The sequence below is a fragment of the Lepisma saccharinum genome, chromosome 4 (assembly GCF_977018435.1).
Source record: "Lepisma saccharinum chromosome 4, izLepSacc3.1, whole genome shotgun sequence".
In the NCBI taxonomy this organism is placed as follows: Eukaryota; Metazoa; Arthropoda; class Insecta; order Zygentoma; family Lepismatidae; genus Lepisma; species Lepisma saccharinum.
In genome coordinates this window covers 108,193,380-108,210,543 of record NC_139232.1, presented here as the reverse complement: position 1 = coordinate 108,210,543, position 17,164 = coordinate 108,193,380, and the positions used below count along the sequence as shown (strand labels likewise).

Genomic DNA, 17,164 nt, shown 5'->3' with positions numbered 1-17,164 from the left:
TGCCTCTTCCTCTTGTTGATGCTGAAAATCAAACTGAAAGTTTGTAACATACTTTGTTTGTAACACCCAAGAAAACTGTGATAAAGTTAATTTTCACTAATGATGTGAAGTTTTGTAGAAATTGTTCAGTTCAAGTTTCTGCATTATTTGCATGTGAAATTTACCTTTATCCTGTGTGATAGATATGTGATTGAAATTGAAATGTCCAAAAGTGTTTATATTTATAGGACTAATTTCTGAATACATTTTCGGCCAAATTAACTGATGCAAAATATTAAATTAATCTCTCAATAGCCGAGAAGATGGCCTGATCTGCAGCTGAAATCGCCTGGAATCAAGCCTCGGAATCTTCCTGGCAAGAGCCACCCCACACCTCTTCCAGCCATGAGCCTGTTCTCCTCCACACAGCGGCTAGTGGATGATGGTGAAGACACTCCACGCGTCTTAACTCCTCAGACAACATCTGCGCCCATTACTCCTCCACATGGTCCAAATTCAGACTTCAGTGTTTTCGCTCCTGTCCTCATAGGAGGTCCAGGTAAGATTTTTTTAAAAAAATTGAATACTAGAGTATTGTTGCAATCAATCAATCAAATTGTATTGAGTTGTGGTTAAGATTTGTTTACTCTTTCTTAAGAATTGATTCTTTTATGCATAAAGTTTTGAAAAAAATATTAAATAAAGTAATGTGCCCATTCCCCATCCAGGATTAAGTCTGAAGCATTATTTTTTACATGCATTAAAAATAGAAGCAACTCGAAATCTCTTGTTAAGTACAGCTTCCGTTTTCATCTTACCAGCCTTGTGTTATAAACAATACTAAAAATAGTATAACATTATTTTGAAAAACTACTTACGTAAGTGAGTATGCAATTGTTGAAGAACGACGTTTCAGGGTGCAACTGCCCCTTCATCAGGTTCACAATTCTTTGTAAGCACTAAAACATAATGCTGCGTTGTAAAGTGTAATATGAGGATTAGGTAGAGGGTTGGGTGAAAAACACTTAAAAACTTTCCCTGACATATTTCAATTTAAAAAACCTCACTATTTAAGGATACAAGTGTTTTTGGCTTTAATGGGTATTTTAAATAGTGAGGTTTTTTAAACTGAAATATGCCATGGAGAGTTTTTAAGTACCTAATCCTCATATTACACTTTACAACACAGCATTATGTTTTAGTGCTTAGAAAGAATTGAACCTGATGAAGGGGGCAGTTGTACCCTGAAACGTCGTTCTTCAACAATTGCATACTCACTTACGTAAGTAGTTTTTTTAATAATTTTATAGTATTTTTAGTATTGTTTATATTATATAGTGAGTAATACACACCCAGCCACAGTATGTCCCAGCCTTGTGGTAGGGGTTTTTCATTGAATAAAAATATATATTTTCTTAATTAAGTAGCGGGCGATTAAATAAATGTTAAGAAAACTGGAGGGAAGTCAAGATAAAAGAAAGAAAGGCCAAGAAAAGTCATGAAAAGGTCAAGAATTTTGGTAGATACCCTGGTATAAGTCATTTTAGTGAATTTGATGTAATGTTTGAAGGATATTTGCTTTGTTTTCTTAGGTGGGAATCAATCGCCAGGACCTACATCGACGGCCCCTGGATTGTCTACGTCACCTTCACCATCTTTACCTGCAACCAACCCCCCACCACCACTACCTCCACGGAGAAAGAGGGAGAGCTCTCTTGGTGATACTTCGCCAAAGGTATGGAACCAGTTTGTCTTGTTGATCAGAAATTTTGCATTACCTAAAAATGTGTGTATTTGTTGTATACAATAGATAATACATTGTTCACAGGGATGGACCGTGGTTGGTAAGATCATTATTTTTGTGTTTGTGACTTGGTTAGTAATTTTTCTTTGTTTCATTCTGGCAAATATTCCTCACGATAGATTTTTAAGGTCAATTAAGGATGAGACTACTTTTATCGTGGACATCTTTCTAGAGGATTTGCTATCCATAAATGCTAAAAAAATTAAATATTATGGTTTGAGAGTAAAGTTTTCTTTGACACCTTCTAAGGTGTTAATCTCCATGTTCGTCATATCAGCTTTTTTCCCCCATTTTTGTACAATCTTGTGATTCTCTGATCATGCCATTTCTATGAGGATATTGAATGCCACATAATATTTTTAAAAAAATCGAAGTTTCACTTTAAAATGCTAATTTATCAAGGGACTGTAATTATAGTCAGTAATTAATTAGTTCGTTCTTCACACCAGCTATTTGGCCAAAATTTTATATGTAGGCTTTGGTGTAACACGAAAAATTGTTAGTGTTAATAGAGATTGTAACAGGTTTTCATCAATGCTGCTGATTGCAGGTAAACTTGGATTAACGTATGCTAGATAAGTGTCATTTTCTCCACATCAACACTTCCCTACAATGGTTGAAATAAATCATATCTGGTATATTGCCATAATCGTGAAAATACTATACTGTTTAACATGAAAGTAAATACATCTCACTATAGATTGTTGAACACACTCTCAATTCCCCTTAGTTGAAGTTCAGTTACAAATGACTCATCCAAATTCTAGACCAGTCTTACCTTAAGCTTGTATAGTTTTAAAGTTAGATCTATACACCTGAGATGTGATGAAAATTGTAGTTTCTTGAACAGAATAATCTTGTCTCCTTAACATCTGCACTTAAGTTTAAGCGAGATACCTAAGTTTACTCTAACTCTTTCTTCAATAGGATTATCTATAAAATTCATCAGAACCTGAACCCGGTGGAGGCACATTGCACAGTGGTTCGGATCCCATTTTAAACAGTAGGTCCACTTCTGATTAGCCCATAAAGTGGACTTAAAACAGTAATTCAACAGAACCTGATGGGAAACTCCAGATTCTGTAAACATTCCATAGAATTTAACTGGAAATGTTTTAGCTTATTGCCACACCAATGGCTTGGGCTGAAATTTTACTACTGTTCTACTGAGTCTGACTGACGGGTGTTCTGGTGATGTGGTCACACTTTGTGGTGGTAGTTTGATGTTCATGTTTTATTGAAATATTACTGTTAGAAAATCCTTTATTGAAGATAAATTTTAGAGATGCTTAAAGGAGTGGTTTCATTAGCTTTGGAATATTTGCATGTATATTTTGTTTTAAAAAAATTATACTTAGTGCTTAACAATTTCCCAGCAATTTTAAGCTATGGGTTGCACTTGAATCTCTAAAGTGAAATTTGCAATTTTGATAACAATGCATGAAACAAGTGTGAAGGAACAAGACAAAACTAAGAAAACTCAAAATTGATCGAGATGCCATATAAAACTGAAAAATACTGAAAAACAACCAGACACACCAAAGTATACAATAAATACAAAATACAATTTAGTCTGGTTCTAACTGAAGAGTAATGAAGTATTGTCTGTCATAATCTTCAAGGCCATGTAAAAATATTACTTTTGGAACATTTCCAAAATTATGTAGGCTTACTATCAGACAAAGGCCATGGTGCTTCACACTGGTAAGAGAATCCTGCCCAACACAATAGATATTACCCTTAATGAGACGAAGGTACCTTTGAGTAACCATTTAACATGTTCAGTGCCCATGACACACACAGTGTGTCGTCGGCTTTTACTGTGCAAAGCAGACGTCACATGGTGTGTGATGCTGGCATTGTTAGTTAGCAATCGCCAGTTTTGAGTTGGTTATTGTCGCTGGCGATTGTACAGGGTGATTTTTTTAAAACTCATGGTTTTCTTTGTTGTGTAAAATTTGTAAATGAAGTATTATTTCCATGCGGTTTGTGTAAAATGAATAAGGAAGGATGGGAGATTTATTGGAGTATGTTTACCGGTTTATATGCATCACGGGTAATATCGCCCACGCCTCAACAAAAACAGCAAATATTCACCAGTGTACCCTACAATAACATTGAAGTATTGGATTTTTGCTAAACTGAATTAATGAAAATGAGTTCTTTTTTTTTGTATTCACTCAAACATAAATAAAACATAAAAATTATGGCACAGACATATAACATAACATCTCACCTTTAAAGAAGGTGCTGAAAGTGTCGACCTCCTTCCTGTAAACAAAGTCTAACACGCCGTTCCATGTTAAGGGCTGTCTGACATAGTGTTTCTGCGCTAATGTTCGCAATTTCCATGATAATGTTCTGCTTCAACATTTCCAGGAATGTAGGGTTGTTTGTGTACACATGTCCCTTTAGGAAGCCCCACAGAAAGAAGTCAAGTGAAGTTAAGTCTGGAGACCTCGGAGGCCACAATCCCTTTGAAATAACCCTATTCGCAAAGAAACTTTCAATCAGTGCCATACTGTCATGCGATGTATGGCATGTAGCACCAACCTGTTGAAAATAACCCTTTGTGAGTTCAATGTCATCCAAACTTTCAACAAATTCCATGAATATTGCTCTGTACCGCTCTGTGTTCACTGTTTCATTGAAGGAGATTGGACCCACTATACGTGATGCTGAGTCAGCACACCATACCCCAACTTTCTGTGAGTGGAACGGAATTTCGATTACACTATGTGGATTTTCAACTCATTTTCCGTGTATTCTGAGAATAAACATACCCAGAGAGATGAAACCAGGCTTCATCAGTAAACCACGTTATTTTCAGGATATCAGGATTACGCACAATAAACATTAAAAACCAATTACAGTAATCTACACGTTTAACTTAATCTGAATCCTTCAATTCTTGAACAGCTGTAATTTTGTACGCCCTTAGTTTCGCAGTTTTTGCTGCCTTTTTGACATGTTGAATAGCTATAGCCGATTTCTTGTGACAAACGACGGAGAGATTTCTTGGGTGACCTCAAGAGTAGAGCACTGACATCTTCCACAACACCTGCCCGTGGGGTTCGATGCTTCCCTGTCTCACTCAGAAGCGATCCTGTTTCTTCCAATTTCTTCACTAGCGACAATATTGTGTTCCTGTCTGGGGCAGAACGTGAGGCAAATTTGTTTCTAAATGCCCTTTGCGTAGCTTCAACAGAATCAGTTTTCCAAAAACTTTTCACGATAAACACACGTTCCTGCAAGTGCACCATCCTTACTATGTGTCCTGATCACAATAACGCAACTTTTCAGCACAACAATTACGCAAAAGCACACAACTTTCCAGCACAACAATATAAGAGCTCAGTTTCCTGGTTATTGTTGACAATGACAACGGTGCTATCTACAGGAGGAAACTTAAACCTCCGCACTGCATCCAAACCCCCAGGCCATATAGACGCGAAAGGTACACTGGTGAATATTTGCTGCTTTTGTTGAGGCGTGGGCGATATTACCCGGATGCATATAAACCGGTATACATACTCCAATAAATCTCCCATCCTTCCTTATTCATTTGCCACAAACTGCATGGAAATAATGCTTCATTTACATATTTTACACAAAGAAAACCATGAGTTTTAAAAAAATCACCCTGTATTTGTTCTGGCCTCTGAGGAACATATCACTGCATTGGTTTACACCACTGGTTTCGCGATTTCGCATTTGTGTCGTTACTATGGAGCCGAATGGTGCAGGGTCGCCGAGAGCAAAACAATGTACTGACCGGGCAAACGAGGAAATTGAAGGAAGCAGAAATATATAAAATTGCAGAGGCAGCATTCGACATCTCCAGTGATGAATGTGTTGATTCGGAAGACTCTTGGCATGGAACGGACGATGAATTGGATATGTCAGTGGATTCAGACGGTGAAGTAAATGATGGTGTCTGTTATTCTGGAAGTGTTTCTAGTGATGGTGGTGATGACCATAATATGGATATGCAAGATGAAGATTGGAATGATAATCCACGTCTCAAGAAATTTGTGTTTACGGGAAATCCTGGCTTACAAGTGCAACATCCTGGGAACAATCCTTACAATTTCTTTTCGTTACTTCTGCCTGATGAAATTTTAGATTTGATCATTGATCAAACTAACCTTTACGCAAGGGAAGTTTTTCTTGATAAAATTGCCAGTGAGAAACCTCCAGATAATGGCTTATTGCATGCGCAATGCAAAATGGACCGGCAGTGAAAATGTTAAAATATCTCTGAATCATTATAGACCCCCAGCTAAATTTTAACCTCCAAATAAATAACTATATCCGTAAAATTTATCACCATATTTACATATTTCGAAAAATTCATAAATATCTCAATAGAAATCTTAGTAGACATTTCTACCTTCCCTTTATTCATCCTGTATTCGAGTATGGGGCTAGTCTTATTTATGGTGGTAACTTAACTCATCTGAAGAAACTTGAAACAATCCAAAACAATTGCTTAAGAACCATTCACATGCACTCCCAAGAAAATAATTCCCAACAATTGCGCAAGATTTACAACATACCCACAGTCACTTCAAGAATACATTACATCTACCTGAATAAGGTATTACATAGTATTCATAACAAATCATCTCCATTGCATCATAGACTTAAGCTCCGCTCAAAGTTCAGCGCCTGAAACACCAGATCGTCCTTGCATAGAGACCTAGTCATCCCAAAACCTAACAAAAGCAGATTTGGTCAGAAATCCTTCTTGTACCTTGCAGCGGTAACCTGGAATTCACTCCCGACGAAGGTCAAACTCAGTACCACCAAAGGCCAGTTCTGCAGTCTTCTACATTCACATGCCTATAAATTCAACTCTCAGTAATATTATTTTCAGTGCTTTCCTCCTCCCCTCCCCCCCCCCCATGCACATATGCTTTAAAATTTTCATCCCTATCCTTTGAACAGTAATTCCATCCACTCCCGTACACCTTCGTTTCTTTTAAATATGTATAACACTCAAACGTTTTTTATTTCATTTCTACTATGTAACACACTACATACTCATGTAAATTCATCTTATTTTCCTTAGATGTAACTTTTGTATATTTATTTACTACATAAGGCATCAAGTCATTATTTGTATTAATATTGTTCTATATGAAATGTTGCATGGCTTAATTGTAACCCAATTGAGATAATAAATAATAAGCATTGAATTGTATGTGGTACTCCATCAGTCAAAATGTTCATAAATCCCACATAAACTTTGTCATTTCAGGTGAAGCAGGCACCAGACGCTCCAATGCTACCTCCAAGAGAAGCCTCACCTCCCCCTCCTTTGCCACCCCGTCGTGACCAAGGTACAGGTACATTACCACGCATGCATTCCACTTCGACACTGCCAACTCGATCACATCCTTCTGATTCAAGTTTGCACCGGAGAAACTCAGTTCTTGAGATGCCTTCCAGTCTGCCAACTGTGCCCCCAGCAACCGCACCTCGACGCCATATTCCAAATGGCCCAAGTCCTACCTTCCACAACAGTAGTCATCAAGGTAAGTCAGTTTCAGCAGTTATCAGGTGACTTCATGTTCAATCATGCAGTTTTGGATCCTATTATTGGGAAAGCCATTACAAGGGTTCTAGATAAAATTCAGATTTGTGCTGATATTTTGTGATACTTTTTAATGGCTTGCTTGAAAAACATGGGATTTTCAAATGCATATATCTCAGGGGTATTTCAAACACATGCAGAATATCCTAAAAATAAGTAACATTGTTTGGTGGGGGAATTTTTGCTATTCAAGTTTGAAGATTGAACACTGGTCAATTATTTATCTTCACAATAAGACAAACCAACTTCATCTTCCTACCTTGATTCATTTCCAAAGTATATGCTCTTGAAAATACCACCTTTGTACATTAGCCAGTTTTTAAAATCCCTAAAAATCAGACAAATTTGATTTGTATCTCAGACTTGTAAAAGCATCAATAGGATCCACACTCGCTCAATAAAAAAACAATTGTCAAAATTCTAAGATTTAATGTGGAATCACCCTGAGTCCTGTGTCTAAAGTTAGCCATAGGCAATTTGAAGTTTCAAAATAATTTAAATATACAAGGGCTGATCAACAAAGAGTGAGACTGATTTTTTTGTACAGATACTTATTACTCTGGTGGAAGGGTTACATGATCTTTTTCAAAGTAGTCCTCCCTCGTCTTAAATGCACTTATGACAACATTTTTGCTAGTCTTTTCATCGCATGATGTAAGCTATTCTTTACGAGATCATTTAGAATCGCCTCACATTTCTTCAGCACTGCACAAGACTCCACAAAACGATGGCCCCATAGCTTTGACTTGAGTGCAGGGAACAGAAAAATGTCACGGGCATACGTCTGGGATATAAGGTGAACACAGGGGGTGTTGAATCTCGCCAAATACGTATGCCATGACGTGATTTGCCACATGAGGTTGTGCATTGTCATGATGTAGTTGCCACCCATTCTGATGAAGTTGTGGTCGTTTCTTTGCAATGTGTCTCCTCAGTGTCGCCAACACTGACATGTAGTATTCTGCTGTAACAGTAGTGTGCAGGGGAACTGCATGCTGGTACACCATTCCCTTACAGTCAAAGAAAGTGATTACAATCACCTTACTTGCAAATGGTACAACTTTCACCTTTTCACCCTGGCGATTTCCATACTGTGCTGACTTGTATTCCTCCTGGGTCCTAGTGCACCCATGACTCATCACCAGTGATAACTGATTTTAGAAAAGCACTATCAAAGAATCGTAGCACCTCACGGCATGTCTCCATTCAATTGCTGCATACTGTTCCTCACCTTCAATGTATGTTGTGTGAAATGTACTCAGTGCTTAAAACAAAGAGCATTGCTGCCAGACCCGTACCCAGAGGAGGGGCCATGCCCCCCCCCATCTTCGAACCATGAACTATTTAAATGGGAACTTGTAAAAAGTTACAAAAATAACATCAACGATTTTGCAAATTTGTAAAAATTTCAATTTGTGTGTGTGTGTGTGTGTGTGTGTGTGTGTGTGTGGGTGTGTGTGTGCTCTCTCTCTCTCTCTCTCTCTCTCTCTCTCTCTCTCTCTCTCTCTCTCTCTCTCTCTCTCTCTCTCTCTCTCTCTGATTTCATCCTTTCAATCACTGCTTCCGGGGAGTGATCATGCATCTCTTACCCCAACCAGCCAACACCTCAGTTCGCAAAGATGGGAGAGGGCCTACATATCAGCCATGAGTGCAACCATTCCACGTGGCCTGAACAAGGTTGCCCAGTAACTTCCCCACCCCACCTCACCTTGCCCCATCACTTACAGTTTTCGAGGAGCCTGGTGACAGAAGTGTTTTTTCCGTACTACTACTTCAATCAAGACCTGGCAACTCTACAGGTTTCTAACTTCCGGTTCCGTCTTTTCTCCTTCCACTGAAGATGCAACACTGAGTCTGCGAAAATTCGAATTTCTTCCACTGTCTGGAGAATGTTTCCTTTCTCTGTCTTTACTTTCTATTTAGCCCTTTTGGCCCTCCTTTCTTTTATCTATATATATACGTATACAGGGTGCTTGAAAAAGAACTCCCTAGTTTTAAGTATAAATTTAATAGGGAAAGTAATGAAAACTTACATCAATGAGTACATATCATGAAAGAGGATTCCTTCAAGTTTTGTTCAATGTTAGTACACCTCAACGTGGGATCCATTTGTTGCCCTGCACACGTCGAGACGATATTCCACTTCTCGCCACGTATTCACCAACATTTCAGGTGTAACTGTCCCAACTGCAGCGACGATTCTTTCCCGTAAATGATTGATGTCTCTGATCCTAGCACTGTACACAACATTTTTTATGTGGCCCCAAAAGAAAAAGTCCAGTGGGGTTAAGTCTGGGCTTCGTGGTGGCCAAGGTATTGGGCCAGCCCTGCCTATCCACCTTCCTGGAAAGCGAGTGTTAAGAACCACACGCACCTGTTTACTGTAATGAGGTGGGGCGCCATCTTGTTGGAAAAACACAAGCCCCTTTTCCGCCTCAATAACAACATCATACACTATACCTTTAGGCACTCCTAATTGTAGACTACGTCTGGCCAATGACTTCTTCGGGCTCCGAACACACGAAACACGGATCTGTTGAACAACATCTTCGGAAGTTCTCGGTCTACCTGGTGATTTACCTTTTAAAACACTACCGGTTTCCTTGAAAGACTTTAGCCAATGACGGATAGTTTTTGCTGTAGGTGGTTCACCACCATACTGACGTCTAAAATTACGTTGCACTGTTATAACTGACTCAGTTTTCACAAACCAAATAACACACTGCGCTTTCTGTTGCGGAGTACACATTGTTGCTGAGTTGCTCTGCACTACACGAACGCCGGAACTGAACTGAGGGAACAAAGGTAAAAACACAGCACTGGTGCCGTCTCAAGGTCAAGCAGACCTACCAACTGCATGGGTGCCAAACTTGGAGAGTTGATGAATCAAACACCACAAACTAGAATACTGTATGTCACTTTGTACAGATTCTAGGACACATTAAAACTAGGGAGTTCTTTTTCAAACACGCTGTATATATAACTTTCCCTCAAAGAAATCCTGGGAACGGGCCTGGTTGCTGCCAAAGAAAGGATCCGATGGTGCTGCTATCTCTGGGTATTATGTATGAAACCCCACTCTTGTCCAATATGCACATTGCAAACATGTAACAATACAGAATGCTGTGCAAAAAAAAAAAAAAAAAACAGTCTCACTCTTTGTTGATCAGCGCATGTACATAGCTAAGCCCCGCGACAGGTTAACTTTGCAGCAACTTTTCGCATACATAGACCAAAACGTGCGCGCAGAATATAGTTCCGCTGTAATACTGCGGATTTTCTCATTGTCTGTGAAATGAACAGCTCAGCAGTTAGGGCGAGACTGGCACGGGTATGCTGAGTGTCGTTCTCGAGTGGATTGATACATAAAATCTGCTGCAAACTTAACCTGTCGCGGGGCTTAGAGTGATCGAATAGGAATTTAGGTGTGACTGGGTATCTATAAACCCAAGTTTGATCCCTGTTTCAGCTCCAAATTATCATTAATTTTTCAGTAAGTTAACAAATATTATTAATTGAAGGAAGTTAGAATTGCAAAATAATTGTTTTAAGCTTATATTTTACCTTACCCGATCTTTTCTGTTCAGTTTCATTGTCTAGTTTTCATTCAGGGTTGGTTGGTTATAAATGTCCTGCTTTTAGATATGAAGGATCGGACAAAAACCAGGACGTCAATTTTTTGTTGTAAGCATGGTTTTACATTAAACTGAGTGAAATCCTTATTTACTCATATGTTAGGTGATAACTTATTTGTAGTTTTAGTTATCTCTGGTAGAAAAAATATGGTTCTTCTCATCTTTATAAATTTGCAGTTAAGAGGGCCAAATAGAAGTGGAGAAAAATTATCAATCTTAATAAATAAATAAGAGTATTATGTGTACATATACACTGCTCAGAACAAGGTAGTCACTACAGTCAGAAATGTATGTGAAAAATGTATTGAAATAAGAAAGTGTATACGTAGAAATAAATTGAACAAAGGAGACATGAATTAAAACTGCAGTTCAAAAATATGGAACTTTACCTTGAATATTATGGACCATATTTTTTTCATTTGAGCATTTTATATTAGATTACACTTTTGGACATGATCTACAACGAACACTTGTTCCGCATGGAAGTGTGAAGCGTGATTGGTTTCACTGTCTTTCTGGCAGCTTCCTCAGTCGTTACTCCTCTCAAACTTTTACGTGGAACAACGAGTAAGTTATTTTGAATAGACGATCTTCCACTGAACCTGCTGAACTGATATGTTTTAGATAGGTTTTCTGGACATCACTTTTTCTCACATGAACCTTGGTCATTAGATATTTCATGTGAGGGAAAATGCCTGGGTAACATTTTTATTTCGTTCAACATTTGCATGTAGGGAATTTAATTTAGCCACTAAGGAAACATAAGTTCTTATTAATGTTGTTATTTTGAAGCACACATTCAGAAGAAAGATCTGTGTTAAATATATAAATAGGGCTGAGCCAATACCACTTTGAACTGATACTCCTAGATTCATTCCAACCGATACTGATGCTTAAAAATTGTAACAGTTAAAAGCTGTTCAATATATTAATTAACATTGTGTAAGTATTCCACTCCAATTATGTTTAAATTGCTTTTAAAATATTTGAGAATTGCACCAAAATAGCTAGTAATGTAAACTACACCCCCCCTCCTCCTCCTTCCCCAATGCTGGTGCAAAATATATTAAGATTTCAAATTGTGCATAATTTCCAGGATATTTTTTTTTTTAAAAAAAAGATAAAGTTTCCCATCCCATGGAGCATATATAGGGAGATGTGGGGTAGGACCCCAGGTACCCATTTAGTTGAGGCTGGGTGAGCCCCAGAGCTCTTTCATGCAGGGGGATGACCTGTTGATCACCCACTCCAGGACTTGAACCCGGGTCTCCTGCATGGCACCTACCGACTAGACCATCACAGGCCACCAGCATAATTCGACTCCACAAAAATGTTGTGCGGGATTTATGCAGACCCAGAGAAAGATGAATATTCTTAGAAATTGTCTGCAGGTACCAATTATTGATGCATTGGTATCGACTCAGCCCTATTACATAGCCTTGTTTATGTTAATAAAGATTAGGATTAAGTATTCACATATATTGTTCTTTCTCCGCCAGGGAAATCTCACTCTCTACACTTCAAATACAATGAAACACCTAACCATCGAGAGACTAACATCTATCCACCTACTAGTCCCAGTTGGAGCAATGTGCCAGGTCATGGTCACACTTGCGGATTGAGCCGTGAATCCAAAGAGCTAGCCTTATCCAGAATTCAAGACAGACTTGAAATGGCATTCAATTCAGTGTTGCCAGGACCAGGACTTTTCCCTCGATCTGAGATCATGGTTGCCCCTCCCAATTCAAATGCACCTTCGAGTATCGGGGCCACGAGGGACATGCCAGGGTCTGCACCGCGGTTGGAAATGGTTCCGCCGTACTGTCCGACTGGGACGGCGGCGTCGCCATCTGTCAGGGTAGCCAGGGACTTGTTGGAGAGGCCTGGCCCTCAGTTGCCCCCAAAGACCTACAAACAAACGTTCCATTTTAATCACAACAATGGAAACACAGCCAGATAGTTGGTCACTCAGATTAAAAGGAAAGTTCTGGGACCTGAATAAAATACTTGTATTGACATAGTCACTGTGCTGTACATATGTTGTATTTTACTTGTCTACCTAGCCATGGCTTGCGTAGCTGTTCATATTTTCCCATGTTAGTGTGATTCTGCAGAGTTGACCAATATTAGTTTGACTAAACTGACAGACAGCTAGGGTGTAATTTGATTGAGGTATTTGTATCTCAAAAGTGGATCCAGTGTTTGTGTGTGTGTGTGGGTGTGCGTGTGTGTGTGTGTGTTTATGTGATTGCTATTATTGTAAATAAAAAGAATTAAGATTGAATGATAGTCAGTACCATATAATGAAGGAACATTACCTTTTTGTAAGTATTCTGTATTTCATTGTGTATAGTTTGAGGGTGTGATAAAATGGGGGTGATAGCTTCAGGATTTTTTTTGGAGCGAAAATGTAAGTTGATGCAAACTTTTTAAAGAAAAAAAAACATGGGAAATATATTATTGGGCCAAGGTGGTTAGTGGGCAGTCATGTTCATAAAAGAACAAAAACAATACATCTTGCATGATCGGAATTGCAAGCAGAAATTATCTTTCATGAGGTAAAACCAAAATCTATTTGCAAAGGGTAAACAACCCTTTATTCTATCAATCTACTTCTATTCTACATTCAAGGAATTCTCAGTATTGTCTACTCATTTGAGAGAATGCGACCATTTTGACTTCCCATATTGTTCCGCGTTGTCAGTTAGCAAAGTGATAAAAATGTCTCTAGTCCATATCATAGGGGGACTATTTTAGCTGCTTACTTGCCAAGTAATAGGTGAAGGACAGTAAAAAAATAAATAGGCAAGAAACTGTGATAAAGTATGCCAGAAAATATAGTTTTTGCTATAGGTTTTTAATACTGGATAATGCATTGTTTACTTGTTTATATGGACTGAGTTGGATAATGAGAAAAAAAAATATATGGTAGTTTTAGAGAAATATTTAGCTGTTTCGTAGTCATTGTGAGTTGACTGAAAGGAGCCATCCATATCAATGTTGGTCACCTGTGTCTGATTACCTGAAACTTTGTGCTGTATTAAAACTGTTGTAACATGGTGTAGTGTCCTTTCTGAAATTACTCTGTTCATACAGTTGCACTAAATTATGTTCCAGTTCCATGAACCAGTGGCCAGTTCATATCTTACAGTTTATAGTGTGCCAGGAATGGTTTAATTCAAACAAACACTGTGGTGGTCAAGTTCTGTGCGTAGGCAATATTTTAGTATAGCTAAAAATAAAAGTACAAGGATTTCCTGATAGTCATTCTCCGAGGTAATTCATTGAGAATTAATTTGATGCGCTTAAGTTGCCATGTATTTTTTATCCTTGTAATATACTGAAATGGTATTGTAATGACGAGAATTTTGAAACTGTAATATAATGTACATATGTAGGTTTCCATGTGTATGTATGTAGAAATGCAGATGTACTGTTCTTATTTTTAAACTTGTATATACATTTTAAGTTGGGTTGCCTTGCCACAATGTCTCCTAATGTAAATTGAAACGGTTTTCTCAAGTAATATCATAAACAGCAAATTATTTGTTTTACAACAGGTGATGTTTTGCAAATTTCTCTTTCATATCAAAAGGCCCAACAAAACTTGATGATTGTTTATTTCTAATGAACCCACTTGTTCATTTTATTACACATGTTTTGTTACAAACAGTTAACTATTTTTGGAAAGATTCGGTAACCTATGTAATCTTTAGTTTTGGTTACGTCCTCCAATCTCTCAAGGTCGGATGAGAAATTTGTGAAATGTCGCTTGTGGTAAAAACAGGGAATCTGGTGTTTTTAATATTAATATTAAATAGTGAATAAAATGTAATTTAATTCTGTTTGTTTAAAGTTAAATTATTTCAACAAACTGCTGCTATAACTTTTCTGTGTAAGTGAATATCATGCAAATTTTATTTTTACTTCTAGACTACCTTATGATAGTCAATTGGTTATTTCAGAAATTAAATGCACAGAAGCATTTAATTGGCTTCAAAGTAGAACTATCAAGATACCCCTTCAAAAAATCTTGAAATATATATTTTTTTTATTATTATTGTTTTTTGTAGTCCTTAAAAACGTGAATGCTAGATTCTGAACTGTCATAGCAATAGTACAGATATAAAAAGAAAATGATGTATTTAAAATTGATTAAATTTGTTTTGTTTAGATTGTTATATTTAGCACAGTAACTGGGTCCTTTTATTTACAGAGAAGTTCGTAATGTGTATGGAAAGGAGTGAAACTATAATTTGCAGTATCTACTGAAATCGATGGAATATACTAAATGTTATGTAAGCAGTAAAGCAAAGGTTTTTTGTTTTAAAAAAATGAGATAAAGTACATACATGTCAAAGAAAAGTAACAAAACCTAGATTTTTTGAGCTTTGCTAGATAAATTATTTATTTTGATAATAGAGGGCAATTTGTGTTAGTTTGATGCTGCTGTTATTCAAATCAGCATTCCAGAGTAGCAACATTTGTAATGTGTACAGTGAATTTTGTTTTTAAAGTAAGGACATGCCATTCCATAGAACTTCACAACCACAGTTAACAATCTCTCAGATGCCCAGACCACGTTGCTCATTGCTTCCTTAGGTAAGCCCAACCACAACTATGCTATCTGCAGAAAAAAATATTTGTATATATATGAAAATTGTTATTGCAGTCATTGCAACTATAAATTAAATGTTTTTATCCAAGACAAAATTGGGAGTCGTATTATTGCCCAAAACCTTTTTAGATCTAAAGTTGGCTAGGTGTAAAGCTGTGTTGTCTCAGCTGATGCCAGCGAAGCCATTTTTTAAATTTCCTCTACTTTCAATAAGCTGCTATGATATTCCCAAATCAAAAATTACTTATTTTTATAATCCCGAAATCCCGTGTAGAGCATTCATGTAAAACTCTTAGTTTGTTCTTCCTGTTTAGACATTCACAATAGTTTCATGGCTGCCTAAGCCTATTAAACTATTGTGAATATCCAAACAGAAACCATTCAAAGATTCATGTGAATGCACTAGAAGGAATACTAAGCATTTTAGTTTTTCAGCATCTGGAATTAGCTGTTTTTCAAAAGAGGAAATTTTGAAAATTGCTGGCCTTGCTTTAAGGCTAAGAACTTAACTGTTAACCTTCACCAATTGAAGGAGTTGCTCTTTAGATAAATACAAGGTGAAATTTATACAGGTGTGTGCATTTTGCAATTTCCATGTGCAAGTTAATGGCACTAATAGATTTGCACAAGACTACTGTTCAGGAGTTTTTTACAGTCAAGGATTTCCAAAGATAAGTTGCAGTAAGTTAACATGTACACAATTAATTGCACAAAATTGCTAAAATGTTTTACTATTCTTCAGATCATCGCTTCCACAAGACACCATGTTTTTTTTGTTTTTTTTTTGGGATTCTTGATAAGGTCAAAGATGCAAAACAAATGTGCTCTAGAAGTACTAACATTTTCAAATATTACAAATAGCTGGATGTTAATTGGTGCAGCTTTCGAATCTAAAGCTAATCTGTTCGCTTCATTCTGATGTGAATGGTAAATAATCACTTCTTTCTGTAGCAAACCCATTTCTGTTATGGGGCTTTGCAAATACACAAGGCTACTTTTTATAAAATTTATTAGGCCAGAAGGCTAGAACTGCATTTCATCATTAGTTTATGGCCATTTTAAATTCCAATGCTACTTTTTAAAAGTGTAATAAAAATTATTGTCCTATAAAATTAATTTCAGTTCGGACTTATGCCCATGCTCGTCCAGAAAGGGGGGGGGGTTTCCATCCCCCCCCCCCGGCCAATGAAAGTCAACCACAAAATATGTATTTCACATATACAATTTCAATTTAGCCACAATAATGTGTTAATTATTGCATGAACACCATAAATTCAAATTTAAGCAATGTTTTTTAGGGAACAACACTATTTTTGGGGAAAATTTGCCTTAGTTTGCCTCCCTGGAAAAAAATACCTTCCTTGCCCCTCCCTGGAAAAAATCTTGTGGATGTTCACGCTTATGCCTAATAATGCTGCAGGATGTAGTACTAGTCATACAACCTGGGATCCATGAGTATTACCATGCAAATTGTCCATCACCATGTTCGTGCACTTTATTTGACCCAATAAGAGCTTCAAGAATTAAAA

The 17,164-nt window shown here is 37.3% G+C and overlaps 1 protein-coding gene across 1 annotated transcript in view; it reads left to right on the top strand.

Annotated features, from left to right (window-relative positions):
- Sos (Son of sevenless guanine nucleotide exchange factor) overlaps nucleotides 1-15,723 on the top strand; it is a 121,785-nt gene extending 106,062 nt beyond the window's left edge. The window contains exons 22-25 of the mRNA XM_083121087.1: nucleotides 295-538; nucleotides 1,572-1,714; nucleotides 7,047-7,323; nucleotides 12,517-15,723. Coding sequence (XP_082977213.1) covers nucleotides 295-538; nucleotides 1,572-1,714; nucleotides 7,047-7,323; nucleotides 12,517-12,977 — 1,125 coding nt within the window. The 3' untranslated portion in view covers nucleotides 12,978-15,723. The remainder of the gene's footprint in view (nucleotides 1-294; nucleotides 539-1,571; nucleotides 1,715-7,046; nucleotides 7,324-12,516) is intronic.
- Nucleotides 15,724-17,164: the final 1,441 nt, after the last annotated feature.